At 40.5% G+C, this 19,647-nt stretch overlaps 1 protein-coding gene across 1 annotated transcript; it reads right to left on the bottom strand.

Moving 5' to 3' along the window:
- Nucleotides 1–1,061: 1,061 nt before the first annotated feature.
- Nucleotides 1,062–19,557, bottom strand: TSPAN13 (tetraspanin 13). The gene is made up of 6 exons (XM_037387174.1): nt 19,314–19,557; nt 7,020–7,187; nt 5,673–5,753; nt 4,704–4,817; nt 4,256–4,366; nt 1,062–3,096 (listed from the first exon to the last, which is right to left on the bottom strand). The coding sequence occupies exons 1-6, from the start codon at nt 19,374–19,376 to the stop codon at nt 3,022–3,024; spliced, it is 612 nt and encodes a 203-aa protein (XP_037243071.1). The 5' UTR covers nt 19,377–19,557; the 3' UTR covers nt 1,062–3,021.
- Nucleotides 19,558–19,647: the final 90 nt, after the last annotated feature.

Below are 19,647 nucleotides of genomic sequence, written 5' to 3'. Positions count from 1 at the left end.
CACTAAAAAGATTATTAAGTTTACAGAGGCATCAAGCCAAGCTGAGATACATAAAAATACCTCTTCTCATTTCTTTGGAAAACCTGGGAAATCATTGCTGAAGTACACATGGTTGGTAATCTGAAGTACATAGGATGGATGGGGTTTCCAGAATTCCACTACCATTCAATCTTTATATAAAAATCATTTAAATAATGATGCAAGCTAGTAACATTAGCACGTTCCTATTCATTTTCAGCTATAGATTTTAAGGTACATTTTTACAGGTATCAATTCAAGTTAGGCAAACCTTCTCTTTTTGTAACAGTTATTTTCATGTGAAAGGAGGCAGACACTGCGCCGTGGTATCAGAATGTTAGTTAAGATCTGGATTTACTTTCTCACACAGGTGCAAAAGAATTGTATTTTATTATTTTATAGCCAGTTATTTTTATTGGATAAAAATGTGTAGGTGTCTTGAAGGAAATCAAGACAGCTTTCTACACATTTCCAGAATAAACAACTTTAAGTAAGCATTTCAACATAACTAAGGTCAAAAGGCATCTAATGTAAGCATTAAGAATGCTCCAAGTTAAGCCACTTTGTTACTTTGATACTCCGTCACTATAAACAGCTTCTAGAAAAGTACACTAACGCACAAGTCAGACTTCCCCTGAAGGAGGCTACTCTCTTCCCCCTGAAAACCAAAGTCAGACTGGATGTGTTTTATTGCCCCCCTTAAGAATTACCCTCTGAAAGTGAATCCTCACCTCTGATGTGAATTTCAAGGTTTTTAGTGGTTGTGCGGCTTTTTTTCAATCACAATCTTGAAGAGACAAAGTATTATTAATGATAGAAAAACTTTAATCAATCCACACAGATCCACCGATCTGTCTTTTGACTACTAAACCAAATTCATGTTATGAAACATAGTTTGTAAAGCGGTAGCATTTTCAGTATTTTCTCAGCAATGCACATTCACACTCCAATGTCACCTACCACATTGATGAAAACAGACCCGTCCAAAACTAAACACCAAAAACAATTAGGAAAAAAAGTCACAAAGCAGCAACGTGGTATTATTTTAAGCTTCATACACTTGCTCCATCAGACTCCTCCTTTAATTTATTACAGTCATGTACAGAATACAGAGCCCACCTAGACCAGGAAAGTTACTGTCGTTAAAGTCAACCACAAGATGATCCCTGTCCTCTTGCCACATACTGAGAACAGCTGGTAGGTTAGTTGCTTAAACAGGACAGCACCTGGGCGAAAAGAAAAGCTGTGTACATTTACATTATCCTTCAGTAATAGTCTGGAGGCTCCTGAGGTCTTTCAGTACATGAGTGGGCTCTTACACCGAATGTGCAAGTACGTGCCGGAACCAGACGCCCACACGTCTCGACGCACGAAGCAGCGATTCACAGCCCGAGCGCCAGGAGATGGCGCCGGCAGCAGCTGTTGCAGCATCAGCTACACCCGAGGAGCAGCTGGCTGTAGCTCAAGTTCTTGACATCCCTCTGCGATCAGGTTCAACTCGTCCCCTTCGAAACCTCGAGACAATTCCTTCTTTAGAACCACTGGCACAGGAAAGCCTCAACGTGTTCTGATGGGCGTGTATTTCAACCTCTTTTTGCCTGCTCTGCAGGAGTCAGGAGACACTTCCCTAGTAAAGGGAGATTGTAAGAGGACCCACTTCTGTCTGCCCTCACAGTGTCCCTTTCCACCTCGCTCAGCTGCTGTACTCCTTGGCAGATGGCCTTAAAAACTCTCGCCCTTTTCTTCCTGCAGAGCCATCTTTCAGGAATATACTACAGGTACAGCCGCCTACCACAGCAGAAGCAGCAACAAAATGAAGGTGCAGTGCAGGTCTGCAACTCAGTGTGATTAGAAACAAATGGAATGTTACACACCTCAGGTGTTTAGATGTCTGATGTGCCAGCTGATGCATCACTTCTAATACAGGTTGGAAGAGAGACTGTGCCTTCCTTCTGCTCAGCAACACTTACACTACATGACAATGTACAGTTCTAACTTCAATTCTTTTCTTTAGAAAGAAAAACAAACGAACTACTGGAAACCGTCACTTTAAAAAAAAAAAAAAAACCCACAACTTTTTTCTTTTTTACACATCTCATGAAACCAAGACTGTTAGCTGGACGACAGAGGAATATACACTGCTGAGTTATTACAGCAATAATTTTACACCATCTGAAAAAATAGCTGTACAACAATTTTCCAGACAAAGTTTCTTACATTAAAGTTGACAGACCACTATTGATTCTGATGTTGTGCAAATACCAAACTTCATTCACTTGTCAAAGAAAAAAAGTTTCAAGTTAATCAGCTGCAGATCACATTCTCCTGGCTTTCTTCATTCATAGTTTTCATAGTGAAGATATCCACTAATAACCAAAAAGATTTATTTTTATTCTCAACAAAATGCTAAAGCTACCAGAAATTCAAAACAAACAGGGAAGGGAAGGAGTGAAGACAACAGTGGTCATTAACACACACTTACGTGCACTACAGAAAACAGTATCTTTCGCTTCTATTTTTAACTTAATAGGAAAGTGGGAGACCATTATTAAGACAAAAAAGTTGACTAGAGTTCAACCTAAAGCCTAATCAAATCATACAGTCCAACCATCCACCATGTATTTTCATCATTTTAATGAGCAACTGTGAATTTTTTGTAATCAATGAATACAGCAGAAAATACTTGTGGCTTTTTTTGGATACCAGTAGTGCTATAAAACCCACTATGTAGAGTTCACCACATCAATTACCAAAGTCTTACCAGAGTTATTTAACAAGCTCAGAGCAGCAGTTTGACTCTGCCCAGCTACTAAATACACCGGTCTACTTCAAGACAGATTCTCAGAAGAAAAATAGTGGGAAATTAAATACGAAAACTACAAATTTCTCGTAACGTTTTATTTTGGGTACATGTAGAATCCCTATTATGGACAAATATCAAACTACAGAGAATCTGCATTTTGAAGCAGAGGGTGCAGAGACAAGATTCAGTCATTTATAAACTCAAAGAAATGCACTAGGGTTTGCACGAGGATCCTTTTGGTTCCTGTATCTATAAGTCAGCCAGACTCCCAGAATCTGAAAACAAAACACAAAGATATTATTAAGCAGGCGGTCTCCACCCCATCTTCTATTTGTTTTAAACATAAAATCCTGACAATTCTGAGTATGCAAATTTAGGATATTTTACTGTTGCTAAAATGGCACCACACACCAGCTTTCTTAATTAGAAAAAGAATACACCTTCTCAGAAAGTATTCATAGCTAGCAACAAACAAAAACCCCAACACTTTATCTGCAATGCAAGATATTTTCCATAGGCATGTCTAGTGTTAAATTATTCTGCCCCTTCCCCAAATTGTAAGTAATAATAAACCTGGTTTTAGTGCAATGATAAATCCTCCAAATTGTTTTATTTTACAGTTACCACTTAATTATGAGGCTATTTTTCTAGTACATTTTCAAATCTTGTTATTCCCCCCAACCTCTCAGCAGCTTCGCATTTTTAATAAAGAAATTGAGGGCAGAAGTCAGAGTGATTCTACTTAAGTTGCTGTAGTACCTACAAACCTTCTCAAAACTGCACTATAGAGCAGGAGGAGTATTTTCACATGCTTTACTGTGGGGTTATGAAAGACCTGCTCTGAGGGTTTTTATCCACTGCTCAATAAAGCCAGTACCCAGTACCATCTGGGTACCAAAGCAAAGACTCAAAGACCTTTTTAACCTGATGTTTAAAGTACATTTCACTCATCATGAAACTGTATCTTTGCATTACAGAAGGCATACACAAAAAAAAACCCAATCCCCAAATAAAAAAGGCCCAAATGACCTGGGGGGGGGGGGGGGGGGGGGGGGAGCGGGGAGTGTAGGCAGAAGAACAGGGAAACAAGGTAAAGTAATGGCACACTTTTAATTATGTTTGAAGAATGGTAAACCTGAACAGCTAACTTTCTGCAAAACTTTAACAGTTTACAGCACCACATTTTAATGTGGTATCTAGTTGCAGTTTGTAGTATAAATAACAAAGATGCAAGAACTCCCAGTGTTGAATAAAGACAAGCCCTCCTCCTGGCAGACTTCAGCAAGCTGACAGCCTAGAAAAATTTGATCTAATTATTTGACTCCTGAGATAGTACTGAAAGTTCCTGTAATAAACCTCCTAAAATTAATTGCTTCCTAAAACAATGCCTTAAAATTGGGGAAAAAACACTGCATTTTCTAACCTCCTACTCACCTCTGTGAAACTGAAGAAAAGTCCTATGCCTCCAACAAATGTCAGCACCATTCCAGAATATTCTTCTATTATCGGTGCACATGGTTGACACTGGCGACTTTTAAAACAATCCTGTAGCAGATACAGAGAATTTGCACTCCCTTGTCTGATGACACTTCATTGACTGAAAGCACCTAGCTAGCCCTCTAAAAGACTGCCAGGCATGAAAAAAACTCTAGCAGTTTTAAAGGACTCCAGAAAAGCAAGCATACAAATAACAATGGGGTACAACCTTTGCAGGGTGCTTTGTGATTACACTTCAAATAAGTTAACAAAAGAGCTTAGTATCATTGTTAACAACTACTTTACACATTTGTTAAAAAGCTCTGCTTTCTGACACTACAAAAACAATTGTACATTTTCAAACAAACAGAATGAGAAGAAGTTTTTTCACACTTGAAACACTTACAGAGGAGCAGGTTTCATTCTGATCAAAAACTCTGAATCCACAACAATTCAGATTTCTCTCAATATCTGTTCTCGCACTGTTAGTGTTATTCCATCCCACCTCTAGAAGTTGACTCTAGAAGGCATAAGCAAACACATGTTAATTGAGCTGTTTTGCATTTCACTGGAAACCAATACACTAGACGAAGTTGAAAATTCCCTAACTAAAACCTTCAGATCCTGAAGTCTAAAAGGATAATACATTAAAGAATAACTTGAATGTTCAAACAGCCTGTGTAGCCAACGAAACAGCAGCACTTAGCAGCAGCACATTCACGGTTGTAATTAATTTTCTTCCTTCCTTTTTCCTAAATACAAGAGCACTAGTAATGGGACATGCAGCTAATCTAACTGGGACTCCTCAGACTTTAAACAAAAAGTGTGTTTACATGTAAAAGCTGATTATTTACCCACTGTACTTTTGCCCACTTCTTATGCGGTAAGAATTAAGTCTCCATACCTCATGGAAGCTGGTTTTACTTTCACATTTAAGGGTCACCTCTGTTCTTAATGTAGTTAACTTTTTCAGTTACACAAGAACAATTCAGTGGCTTTATCATCTTTACATTATGATTACTGTAGATTTCATCAGCTTATCTGGAATTGCTGAACACATGACATAGCCAAGATATCATGCTCCTACGCTTGTGACCCTAAACCTAGGCAGGAAGCTTAAAACCAAATTAATTATTATTTTTTTTTTTAAAAAGACAGCTGAAAGTCACTTTAGGACTCAGATGTTATTTCCTTCTAGCTACTACAGCCAAGCACTGCCTAATTCTAGTACTTAATTAAAAGGATAATGTTGCTTTTCTTAGAATAGCCTCTCTCCATTTTGTGGAAGACTATATATAAATATGTGTGCATGTATGTACAACATACGTATTTACAGTATTATGCTATAGATTAACTGAGAAGTCAGGAAACTTACCTGCTGTTCCTTGTTTAGTGCCAAACAGGCACAGGAGACAGAAAACTGGACAATAAAGACTAGCAAAAGAATAATCATGTACTGGAAATAGTTAAGGATATACTCTCAAATTAATTTTGCTTTTATAACACATATGCCTAACGGTATTCCTTATTTCACTGGATAACAGTAAGTGCTTTAAAATAAAAGAACTATAGAAGTGAATTCTCACTGGATGTGGAAAAGATGACCCAAATAATGTTCGCAGACCTCAATCACCATGTATTGCCTCTTTCTGGCTACTACTATACATAGCTGTTATTTCTGGGTTAGGTGTTTCTTGCCTAGCAAGACAGCATGAGCAGAAACGTTAATAAGAGGAGGTTTCAGAGAGAAAAGTCTACAGCCAATTTCTCCAGCTTTAGGGACTCATGTTGTCATTACAAGATACTTCAATTACAAAATTACAAAAGATACTTAATTACAAAAAGATAACTTTAGCCTAAATGTAAAAAAAAGTGAAAGTTCCTTTTGGAACACAGCCTCACACACTTCTGAACTAATGCATCTGAAGACAGTGTAAAACAAAAAGAACAAACTGCGATACTAAAGATGACGTTTTGAAAGTCAAGCACTGCCTTCACAATCTGGCTGCTGTGTTCAGAGGTAAATACGTAACTCACAGAATTAAATGGTTTGTAAAGTGGAGGTCACTATTTATTCATAGACCATAACCAGAAAAATAAACAGTTTTATCGAATAAATCTCTTTTCTCATCCAAACAGGCTGATTTTGTTATGCAAGGCAGCACCACAGACTGCATACACACTGTTGGTGTGCACAAAGGGGCAGGAAAACATACTGAGAAGGTCTGCACTCATTTACAGTCTGGGTTCGCAATTAAAGACTAGGTATGAAAAGAAAGTGCTTCTTGACAGGCTGTATTACCAACAATGCACTCTCCTGCCAGCTACGACCAGCTCACTATCTGGAAATACCACCCTTTTCTACTGTTAAACATTAATAGTTCACATACTCTAGCTTGGTGTAGGGTTGAGCATACAGTAAGAGGCACCTGCGACACAGTGAGCCACCACAAAAAGCCCTCAAAAATTTGAATTATTTTAATTTTTAAAAAGAGGAGACATGAAAACTTCTGTCTTCAGAGCACAAACAAGGGAGAAAAAAAAGAAGCTGGAATAAAGTTACATGGGAAGGAAGTTTAATGTAGCCTACATTTGCCCAAAATAAGATTGTGAATTTCTGTTCTGTTTCTGAAGCACCTTCCACATCAGTCTCAGCTGACAGACCAGGTTGTTTACATGGCTTGAACCAAGCTGCAATGCATGTAATGCATCAAAAGGATACAAAGAACAGCAGTACTTGATGATGTTTCACCGCACCGATCAATCCAACTAAGGCAATAAGGAAGAGGAAGATTCCTACTGCAATTGCCACTCCAACAACTCTGAAGCTAGAGATGAGGCCGAAGCCAATTCCCCATGCCGCAATTCCAATCAGCAGCAGGCTTACCAGCTGGAGGGAAGAGAAAAAAAAAGTTAGTCTGCATATTAAGAGTCAACCTACACACAGCTACATTCTTTACATTAAAGTTGTTATTAGAAAGGTACAATTTTTCTTTTCAGTGAGAAGAGAAGCAGCACAAGCCTAAATAAACCAATCCTCCACTTCATCACAGAGGTAACTTCAGTTCCAGATGCTTTAAGGAACGCATGTTCTTCAACACTGTTAATGTGGAACTGTTACAACTTAATCTACCTACAAAGTCAAGTCATGTTGCATTATCTGTGACTGAATAGAGACATTAAATTGAAGCGCGGATTATAACAGAACCAACAAATAAGCTAAAAACCATTAGCTCATTCAGCTTTAATTCACAGAATGAAAGAATGAAAATTCCAAATGCTTTCTGAAACAGAAGGAGTGTATTTAAAGAAAATAGAACATAGAGCTCCACATACATAAAAAAAGCCCACTTTGCCAAAATTTACTGTAATCAGGAATACAGCTGTATTAATTCTACAGTTGATGATGTAACACAACAGTTGGCAAGATCACACAAAAACACTTTTTAGATCTGTATCTCAAGGACTTCATGTAGTAAAACAATAAAGGTGCCCTGTCTCTGCTACATATTTCTTCAAGAAAATAGCTCCGCTATGAAGTCAATCCTATTCCAATACCCAAAACACTCTTACGTCATTTCCTTCCTTCTAAAGATGGTATTCAAGGAAGGCAGGCAGAATCTGTCCCAGTTAGTTTACTCGGATTTATTGTTTATACAGGCAGGAAACTCCAGCCTTTCCTGTTTCCATGCCAAAAACACAGAAGAAAAAAAAATTCCAACATGAAAAGCTGCAGAGAAATCTGTAATGAGGTACAGCATGAGGGAAGCAGCAAAGCCAATCCAGATGTCCAATACACAAGATGCCTAATACTCTCTTGCTTGAAACAGTTAAACCTATGTGTAATCTACCACCCATTACATTCTCTGTTAAATAAACACCGATTCAACATGCAAATTTTAACCTCCCAAAACCATGACCTCACCAAAATATACCCAGAAATTGTATCATTATTAAAAAAAAAAAAACAACAACAAAACTGTAAGCATTTGGTCTAGTCCAGCCACTTGGCTTTATTCAACAGAAAACACAGAGTGAGCACCTACACTTGCTCACCAGTTGCCATTCAAACAAGATGCACCTCATGATGTTTTACTACTTACCCTGAGGGATGGGGAAGAAAAAAAAAAAGAGGACATTTCCAACTTATTTCAGTATATTTACCCTACAGCAGGGCATTTTTGTTGATTTTAATACCAAATACATCTGTATATTTTTTCAGCTTAAGTACATCTTAGAAAACTGAGCTATGTAATGCTGCTTTTGAAACACGGAACTCTAAAATAACATCAAGAAAGCTAGTAAAACAAGTGGTGATGCTTATCAAGATCAAAATACAGTGGGTGGTTTTTTGTGTGTTCACGGAAGAACACATCTCAAAAAATATTTTTACCAAAAGCCAGTAAACCACATAAGAAATTTATGAGTCTGCAAGAAGAAAAGGAAGGTATTTGTTATACCTACACCTCTCTCTCACCACAAGGACAGACAAAAGAACAATATACAATTTCAAGCAATTCTTCAGTAGCAGTAGAGTTTTAGGATTAATTCACATTTGTCTTTCTTTCTCTTAAACAAAAAGCCTTAACCACCATGTTTATTTAAAACCAAAACACCAGGCCAAGCTGTAGTGAAACTAAATTATGAAGAGGGGAGAAATAAAAAGTAAAACAAAACAAGAAGCCTTGGCTCAGCCACAGACAGATTTTCTGAATGCACACTGCACATTCCTGATGTCATCATGTTAAAAATTAGCCTTGCTAATCAGACAGTTATGTGCAAAACCTACCTGGTCTGATCTATGCCCATTCACTATATTTCTTCATGTCATACTACCGGGAAGATTTATTTTCCCACGTAAGCATCAGAAGTGAACAACAAAAGAAATCACATAACCCAGTTTCCAGTCAGAAGGTGCTGGCTGACGTCCCATACTCTGCACCAACTTAAAAGCACGGAGGTCACACTGCCAGTAAACAGCTCTTCAAAGTGTTACCTCATAAAAAAACCTCAAAGGCAATGACAAATCTCAATTAACAAAGAAAAGCAAAAAAACTTTGTCCCTAATGATTTTCACCAATACTTCTTCCTTCTGCCTGAGCTATGAGTGTCAATCTTTATTTTCACCAATCTGCCTCCAGGACACCAAAAACTGTATTTGTTCAGCTCTTTCCTCATTTCATAAGAGGTCTAACCCAATTTGATGCAATTACTTTCAGTCTTGAAGTATCAAAATCAAAAGAAGAGACTTGAACAATATCTGTGCCTAAAACACCTACTGGATAAATGCAGTGTGTGAACTGCAGGGTACTGGTTTCTTGCTGCTGTTACTCATCCCAGCATCCATTATTCTGACAATATGTACAAGAAATGAGTGCGTATGGCACTAAAAGCTATTACCATGACCCCCTGGCCCAAGAAGTTTTTCTGGCAGACACATTATGAATCTGGAACTGCCATGGTTTTCCAGTTGAAAAGAAGCCTCTCTGGCCTTTAAACCCATTCTTGAACCCTGGATGTTCAGGAATTGTGTGACCGACTTTGAAAAATGAAGTATCATAAAATAGTTCAGTTTCTCTTTTGATCACATTCCAGTTTTAGAGCTATCAGTCTCATTTTCAAGCTTTACCTCCATAATATCAAGGCTGTATTTTCTCTTTTCACATGACAAAGTTGTCCATTATCCAATTCCTTAAAACATCTGGAAATTCAGTATGATCACAGATCCAGGCTACTGGGCTCTGCTTGACAAGCTAAGTGAAAATGCTGTATCCAGTCAGGCAGATACATGATTTAGATAAAAGTAACTATAAGCTACTCCAATTCTGGCCATTTAAACTAATGGAAAACTGACTTCATGTTTCAAAACTGGAGATGGCAGGTTTACAAACCATTCTAGAAACAGATTCAGTATTAAGTTCCTGACTCCTCAGCATGTTGATGTAAAGATGAAATCATGGTTATTCCTTCATTTTCAGGTTTGGATTGGACTATCTGAATGTTGAGCAGTAAAACTATACGTAACACACACACATATATATAGTGCCATAATGTGAAAAACTAAAGTAAACATACTACTACAAGCAGGAAAAATAATGTAAGCTGCTTGGGGAAGAGGTTTTAGAAGTCTGTAAAACAATGCAAGGCTCATAGCATTAGGCACTGTTCAGCCACTAGAAATGACTGCTCTACAGGGCTTATTTCAGTGTTTTGGAACAAAAGGATTTAGATGAAGTATTTCTAAAAGTGAAGCTGCTAAGACTCTGTAGTAAAATGTACTTGAAACAAAAGTACTTAGTAGCCATACTTTTAAATGAGTAATATGTACATTCTAAATGGATAAGCTTTATTTACTTACAAAAAAAGTAAAAAAAAAAAAAAGTTCCTTTATTTCTGTTAAATAAAGGAAAAAGGACTGTCTACAGAGCTTCTGAATGTCACATTTTCTTTTTCTGAAATGACATTTCACAGCACCAGATTCCCCTGAAGAAAACAGCATCATCACTGGAAGATTGAAAGTATATGTGAAACTTCATTTTATGTATATGAGTTGACTTACATAAAGTTAGTCTTGGTTACCAACACTTCAGATTTTTGCTTGGTACATCTATCAGAAATGTATGAAATCACAGTTCAGTTTTTAGTGATTAGGACTGATCTGGTTTCCCACAGCAGTCTCATAAGCTGAAAAGATTGGGTTGGAGAAATGACCAGTTAGACTGAATGACAATAGGTTGGACTGCTTGAGCTTCAAGGGTAGCAGCTGATGGCTCATCATCCAGCTGGTAGCAGGTAAGGAACACCACAAAGGCTGATACAAGGCCAATATTACACAGTATCTTCATCAGCAACCTGGGTGATAAGACAGAATAAATCCTCAGAAAATTTGTGGATGATACTAAACAAGGAAGAATGATCAACTCTCCAAATATATTAAACTCAGATAGACCTTGATAAACTTGAGGAATAAGCCAACAGGAACCTCATAAAGTGCAAAATTCTGCTCCTGAGGTGCTTCCGGGGAGCCTGGGAACAAACTGGTTGAACAACAGCCCTACTGAGATAGATCTGGAGATCAAACTGGTTGCCAAGCTGAGTATGAGCCAAGAGTGTGTTCTCATTGCAAACAGGGAAAGCCAAGAGGAGTGTACTCAAAGAAAACAACGCTAGTGAGACTGCAGCTCAAATACTGTGTCCTATTTCAAGTCCCCCAGGTCAAAAAGGAATCTGAGAACCTGGAAATGGCCTGGAGCCTTGCAGGTGATGTTTGAGAAGCAGGTGATGGAGCTGTGTTGGTTTAGTCTAACAGAGAAGCTGCCTAGGGATAGTCTAATAGCAACTGAAGCTGGAGGCGATTTGCAACAGCAACGGAGGCAGTGTTCTCGGCTTCACAAGTAACAGCTTTGGAGGTTCAGACTGGACATTAGAAAAAAACAGCTGCAAGGTGGTCTGGTGCCATACTCGGGTGATAATCTTTGTTCTCAGAGGTTTTCCAAACTCAGTAGACAAAGCCACAGCTGACAAGTATTAGTCATAATCCCACTGTGAGCAGGAGCCTGGACAAATGAGCGAGCCCCAGAAGTCCCTTCCAACCAGCACTCCCACACACCACAGCCAGCTCTTCCACTGCAAAAATTTTGCCACTCTCCACATCAAAAATCAGAGTTCTAACAGGCAGATAAGAGACAGATTTAGCACTACGCAAGGACTGTTCTGTACCGTCTAGCTCACTAAATATCTCCTAAACCCCATACCAACAAAACACCTTCTTAAAAGCAGTAAGGTCCCCCAGTAAAAGAGCAATGAATGATTCTGAAGAAGCACTTAAACAGCTTCAAAACCACCGGGACAAGCCAACAGGTATTAAGAGCAAAAGAATTTATTACAGTCTCAAGCTGGAACAATTTGTCCCACGGAAACATGCTATAAACACACAGTGTCTGCAAACCAAAAAAGCAACGTAAACCCATGGGAACTGTGTGCATGTGGCGGGGGGGTGACAGCTAATATTTTAAACTTAATATCCTCATTTACTACATACTGTGTTTCCCATCAATACAAACCCTAGCTAGCAACCTTATTTAAAAAGCACACACGCAAACTCAGGCTTAGCATAATTCTACATATAAACGCATCAATTTTGAGGTTAAGTAAATGCTTTACCGGAACCAACCTACAGGTAGCACAAATCCTAAGTGAAGAACAGACAGTAGTTTTCACTATGAGATTGAGCAGTTTTTATAAAGAGTAAAAAAAAAATATTTAAGGAAATCAAGCATATTACCAACAGACAAAATGTTACTCCATTATCAGCACCTCTACCAGAAAAATTTTAGGGACTGTAAGTTCAAGAACATTGGAATGGATCAGACTCCACTTTAAGTGATTTCCATTATATATTTATATATATATACACACACACACACACACACTTGAACTTCAGAGATATTTAAAAATTAATTTAGAGTCAAAGAATGTCTTTGTCACAGAGATGAAGTCATCACAAGTTTGACTGCCCTGTTTTCCGGTTAATTTCTCATTAACATGATTAAAGCATTAGCCTTTACAATACTTGTCAGGGTTCTCTTTCCCCTTACTGCTGCATGAATTACTACTCCTATCAAAAAAAACCTCCAAAAACTCTTAAATTGCCCTATTCTTTAAATCCAAGTTCTCCTGTGCACACAGCTGCTCATTACCCTTGCTCCTGTACTGGAAAAAAGTATTTCTCTTCACACTTACCCTTTGTGTATTTATCCACAAGGAGTCAACATTACAAGAAGAAAACATGACACTGATGAGTTATTTCTCTAGACCATGCCACTGAGAAACAATGCAAATACCCAGACCAGTTCCTCCTTCCTTCAACAACAATCCACAAGCAAATGTGCTGTTTTAACTAGCAACTATTCAGTATTGCAACTAGCTTGGACTGCTCACAAAGAAGGAAGTCATATGCAGAAGTTTGTTTTCCCACTGTTTTCTTGTAGGCTCAGCCCAAAAGGGAGTTAGTAAAAACTGCATTTCAGAACTTACATGTCAAGAAATACAGCCTCACCATTCCCAGATAAAGAGACTATAGAGCCTTTACACTGGTACCAGCAAAGGAAGTATTTACAGACTACGTGTCAGGCTGGGTATAGAACAGGAACTAAAACCAGAGAGATTACACACATGAAGAAACACATCCTCCCTAACTTCTCTCTCCACATTTAAGTTCATCTTCCACTTCTTTAAGGGGGCTTTAAATTTTAAACCTCAAATGGTATATACTTCGAAGGTAGAGATCGCCACCACCCTGCCTTTCAACTGGGCCAACCATTTCTGCACAGCCACAGAGACTCTAGAACACAACTCTCCTGGATCCCTGCACTTCATCTAAAACCACCACATTAAAATAAGTGGCAGTATATAGTGGTACACCTTTAGCAAGTTTAGACTAAATTGATTTCTATCACAGCTGTGAGCTAGCCAACCTGTAAGCAACCTTGTCTCCTTACAGTACTTGTTCAGCTTTGCTGAAAGCAAAATAAAGGCTGAGCAGTAAGGAAAACTCTGGGTACCTCCAAAGGATTTCTAACAGAATGCAAAACCTTCCACCCTTAGGTGCCTTATTTAAATGAAGTTATCAGTAGTCTGGTTACTGAACAGCCTTGAGACACATCACGTGGAACAAGTAATTTCTGTGAAAGGCAGAATTCCTGTTATCATGAAAGCCAGTTCTTTCTGTTTCAGGCCTACTTCAGAGTTCTTCATGGCACTGGCCAGCACTTACGGTCAAGTTGGTTTTGACGTGTAACAAGGTCCTTCCACATTAAAATGGCAGAGATTTAACCTATTTCGTACTCCCTGATCTTTGGAAATGAAAGCTTTCTGCTGTGTATCAGGAACAATTATGTTCTAAAATATTTATTTTTGCTTCCTTTTTTGTTTATTGTTTTTTAAGAAGCTATGAAACATTTTCAGGAAGCCCGATGATCCCACATACCCTTCTTCCACACATGTATCTCCTTCAACACAAAACTGATTAGATTAGATCACAACTAATAAATTAAGCTACAAGGCTACAAGACATTCAAAGGGCTTCTCAATAACTGTCATCTGCACCACTAGGATGGCTGAAAACATCAGTGGTATCAAAACATGCCAAGCTCCATACAGCCTCCTTCTTCTGTGCCCTGTCGTTCTCCAGTTCCTTCATGAAAGTGTCTGCCTTCCTAGCTCTAAATGCCACTATGCACTCTGCACAAGGCAAGTCAAACAACAAAACCCACTCATATCTGGTCTATGGACCCAGTACATGTCTCAGTTCCCACCTGCTACCACAAACCGCTGTCACTTTGGCTACAAACTGACAGACAGTACAGCTGAGGGTATTCCCAAGCACTGACAAAAGGTCTTGTAGATCCATGTTTTGGCTGTAGCCGCCCTTTCATGCTCTCAAGCGTGAGCATAGAAACCTTCCCCAAAAGCCAATGAATGCAAAACAAAACAAAAAGGCCAAATGCAAGACTAAATTGACATGACCAACATTAACCTTCCCTGCCACACACCTGGGAGCTTCTGTACCACTTTAATTTACGTGTCAAGACTAGATAGTACAGCTTATACTGCTGCCTTCAAAATGTCCTTGAGAATGACAGAAATAACTTACAGACAACCTGTCCCACTTGCCAAGCACCCAGTTAGGATGCCGAGCTAGACCAGCCCAGCACAGGCTAGTGCTGGGGCAAACTTTTGACTCTGCACTCTTAAATGCTGACTAAAGACTGTCAGACACAGCAAACAGCAGGCTATTTACTGGTCACTTCTTACAGTAAAACAAACTTATACAAACCAAACCAGAACTGAACTCAGAGATCACAGGTTCATGAAATTGCTGCATAAGGCAAGAACTGTGTTTCTCTAATTCCTGTCTGCTTGTACCTGGCTCCGTATAGCCACTACAGCAGTCAGGAATTATCAGACAATGCAGGAAACAGTCACATCCCCTTTCCATAGGAATATCCACATGTTCGCCCTGCCTCTAACACCAGGTTTCCCCCATGCAGCAAAAAGACAGATGGAGCTAGCACACTTGCATGGAAGATGCAAAATGCTCACTCCTTTGCAACGGAAACTCTGTATTCAAGACGAATGTTATTAAAAACCCTATGATGTCAAGCACACATTGTCCAAACCTGAAAATTTCTGCACTCACCTTTCACACTCCCATAATACAGGCAAAGCAATTTTGATAGAGGGCAGAAAGCACAAATGCACTAACTACACCTCCAATAATTGCTGCATCCAGAGAACAGGCAGCGATAGGAAAAAAGAAACTAACAACTTTCAAATACAGTGCTTGAAAATGGATGCAAAAACCAGGACATTTCATAGACAATCAAAAAAACAGGTTCAGAGAACAAAGTCATAGAAAAAGTACATTACTTTGACAAGGTACTTTAAAGTGTTCTGAGGAAATGTGGATGATTTTGTGGAATGAACTCTGTGCCACTAAAAAATACACACTTTAATGGTAAAGGTACCCTGTGTTTTAATTTCAAACAGCCACTCTAGGTGTAAGAAAAACTGAAAGCCTGCTCATCAAAACAAATGTGAGATGTTTACTTACCAACAGTTCATGTTTGCTGCTACAGCAATAATTAAGTAGCTGCTTGGGTGACAAAACCAGCACACACCATGCAAATGAACTGACTATTTTTTTTTTAAAATTTAAGTATCTGTGGCCCAGCTACCACCCAATCTTTCACCACTAATTAGCGCTTAGGAATTTCCCTTTCCGTTCTGAAAATCTGATTTGAAATAACAAATCAACTGTTCATACTTCAACACAATTACTCAAGACCTCCTTGGAAGGAACACTGTCTACCTAAGGAAATCCTTGTCTGGTTAACGTGAACAAATACTGGTGGAGCCAGCATCTAGGGTTCTCATACCTGGAAGATTAGAAGCCTTAAATTACATACACATCCTTGAATTTGGCTGAATTCTGTGGACAGACATTTTAAACAGTTTGTATGGGTTTGCCATTTGATGGGAAATATAAGTATGACTGAATAAAGACAGACAAAATTTGACAGAAACCCAAGGCTAGTATCTTAAAGGTCCTTGTATACAGACATTTCTTCCATGTCAGACTTCATTCTGGCAGTACACATAATTATATACACAGAATCAATAAATACTCTCAATTATTCTTCTTGACTCTTCCTATAAGAAATCATACTGAAGTCAGCAAGATTCAGCATAGATGTCAGAATTACTCATGTAAAATACATTTTAAAATAGAATCAGGCCCTAAGGACATTAACTTAGACCAGAGAAGAACCAAAAGTCATTAGCAAAGTACCATCCAAAAAGAACATTAAATAAGCAATTAGGTTAGTGGGTTTCTGGTTTCTTGCCTTAAACCAGTAACTGATTTATTACCGCCAGGACATGTATTTTTCTTGGTGTACTACCATAAAAAGTAATATGCAATAGACAGCAATAGAAAAATAAAATAAAAAGAAATATAATAAAATAAAATAAAAAGAAAATAAAAAGAAAATTAAGCTCCAATATCCTATTCTAGAAGTCTTTTAAAGAAAAACGGAGTATAAACTGTAACCCCCAATATACAGTTCTAAGCGTTTATTTCTTTCAAGAATGTGATACAGCCACATCAATGCTAGCTAGAAAAACATTCGATGAGTGTTACCTATTTGAGCTGATACCCCTTCTTATCCCCACTACTCCCCTCTCATCAATTATTACAGTGAATTAATATTGTTTAAAAAGATGATGCTTTTGCTTGTTTTTATTCTGTCTTCTGTATTTTCTTCCAGCTGGGAAAAAAATAAACCTATCATTCATCACTTTTGCAACCCAATTCTTGTATTGTTAGGGTTTTGTCTAGCCAAGGACCAGAGAAGCCCACATAGTTTGCTAGATCAACTCCACCAGGCCAACTAAACACCTTAAATGTTATTTCTGCAACTCAGAATTTTAAAGCATTAGTCTTGTAACTTGTCTATAATTTATACACAACACAAGCAATAGCAATTGAATATTCCAGTTACTGTAGTTCAAAGAAGTCATTCCTTCCCTTCAGCAAAAATGTGTGGTCTGCATAGGTCAAATGAAAGAATACCATGTGACACCCACAAAGTAAATTTGACTCAAGGAGATATCAGAGCAAGATGAAGGTCACAGGTGCACTGTACAGGTATCACAGACAAAACTACAGAGGTCCCAAAGACCAACCCACCCTTGCTGAGGCCAAATATGTCCAAAAGGCCTACCAGACCTCTTATACCTGGTGAATATGTAGCTATAGGAATAAGTAATGGTGTCTTCAGAGAAAAAAACAACACCTACCATCCAGGTGACCTCAAAATGAGATTTGTGCATGTATTAGGTTAGAAAGAACCAGATTTCTTTCACTACTCTGTCACTAAAGAAACAGTAACAACAATGGCAAAAAGAAGTCTTAAATTAACCTCTGGTTTACTGAAAAGAGAAACCAGGATGGGACTATTTACCTGTATCCTATCCATTGGGACGGTGCAATCCCACAAAAAGCTGGCCATGATGATTTTTTGAGGTCACTTCCAACCTGGGCTATTCTATTCTAACCTTCATTACGACAGTCTACAAACACTGACCTTGCCTCCAACTACAGTTGCCAAACGTGGCAATGCCTGCCTGCTCCCCTCTATTCTGGCTGGGGTTAGCTTGGGCGATCCGTAGCATCACAGGGATCCTGGGTGACTTTCACAGCTGTATAAGCAGGGACTTCCTAAGCATGTTCCACAGACTTTTTCAGGGACATACTCGCTCCGCAAGCTCCTCCAAGGAAGCACGTGCAATAGCACAGCTTCTCCTATATTAAGTTCCCTCTTTTCTGAGGGAACTTTTCACTCATACACCAAAAAATACAACAACTCTGGCTTCAGCACAAGCACTTCTATATCCATTTGTGCTTCGTCCTGGTGACTAGCGTCAGGTCCAGTAACCGACAGCTACGAGAACTCCTTGTTCTGATGAACAGCCTTAGACCTGTTTATCCCACTGTCCTGCCCTCAGTCGAGATCAGGCAGTGCTTTCCGAAAAGCACCACCACCGCTGCCTGCAAGCACTGGCTGACCCCAATTTCAGCCTGCTGGAAGTCATCCCCAAGCATGAAAGTTAACGTGAAACATTAGAGGACATACTACCTCACCAGATGAGCTGTGAGAGGAAGCCATTACATGCACTCACTCCTGTCTCTTGCTGCTTCTGTGTCATTTTAAAATAGATAATGAGGAAAAAAACCTGCAGCTACACCGTAACTGGAGATTTTATTGTTCTCTGTTGAAAACAGGCCCTCCAGCTTGCAGAGGCTAAGCGAGGCACCTGCCTGATGCTCCCCAAGAAGTCAGTTATTTCAGTTTATTACACTACTATTTCCCTGGCCCTCACACACACAGACGTTACCGCCGGCCTGGTCCATCCCCGGGAAGACCAGGGGGCCGGGGGCCTTGTCGCTCGCCGAAATGCACTTACCTCTCGGTGCTACTCCCTGGCTTAGGAATAACAAAGTGATCCCTTCCTCACTCGCGCCCGGCTTGGTGCAGCGACCCTTCCACGCAAGGGAAAAGGGCACCGCAGCGCCGCCGCTCCGCAGCCCGGCCCAGCCCGCCGCCGGGGATGCGGTTTCCCCGCGGACGGGCAGCCTCGCCCCGCCGCCCGCTCCCGGACCGCCCTGGATTTTGATCCCGGGGAGCCACGTCTCTGCAGTGACAAAGCCCGGCCAGACGGGTGCCACCTCGCCCGCAGCTGGAGGCCGCAAGCGAGCGGCGGCCCCGGCTCCGAGTCCCCCCAGCCCCTGGGCACCATCCCGCCGAGAGGAGGCCGCCTCAGCCCGCAGCGGAGCGAGCCCCGCCGCCTCCCCTCCCCGCCGCCGCCCCCAGCCCACCTCACCCCGCCACCCGCCGGGCGGGGGAGACGCGGCCGGACAGCCCGCGCCCCCCGGCCGCCTCGCCTCACGCACCGTGTAGAGCAGGTTGAGGGCGCAGAGGCAGTTCTTGGAGCACGCGAAGCCCCCGCACACCATCGCGCCGCCGCCGCTCGGTACCGCGCAGCAGGAGCCGCCACCCCGCCCCTCGCCGGCAGGCGGGCGCGGCCGCAGCAGGTGAGCGACGGCGGCGGCCGCTGCTGCACACGCCGATTGGCCGCTCCCGGGCACGAAGGTAGAGACACGCAAATGAGGAGACGCGGAGAGGGCTGGGAGCGCGGGCGGCGGCGGTGCCAGTCACCCGCTATCTGCGAGCCCCGAGCGCCCGCTGCCTCGCCGCGGCGTTGTGGGGGCGGGGGCGGGGCTGGGG

This window comes from Falco rusticolus, chromosome 4 (genome assembly GCF_015220075.1).
Source record: "Falco rusticolus isolate bFalRus1 chromosome 4, bFalRus1.pri, whole genome shotgun sequence".
Lineage (NCBI taxonomy): Eukaryota > Metazoa > Chordata > Aves > Falconiformes > Falconidae > Falco > Falco rusticolus.
The sequence above is the reverse complement of the archived record's forward strand: the minus strand, read 5'-3'. Positions and strand labels throughout refer to the sequence as shown.

Bases quoted from the DNA above. Each gene is read 5' to 3' on its own strand.
- TSPAN13 (XM_037387174.1), bottom strand. From the start codon at position 19,376: ATGGTGTGCGGGGGCTTCGCGTGCTCCAAGAACTGCCTCTGCGCCCTC. The intron at 7,188-19,313 runs GTGCGTGAGGCG...TCTTCCCTCCAG, and splicing joins CCCTCAACCTGCTCTACACG to CTGGTAAGCCTGCTGCTGAT. The intron at 4,367-4,703 runs GTAAGTGTTTCA...TATCTGCTACAG, and splicing joins AGAATGAAACCTGCTCCTCT to GATTGTTTTAAAAGTCGCCA.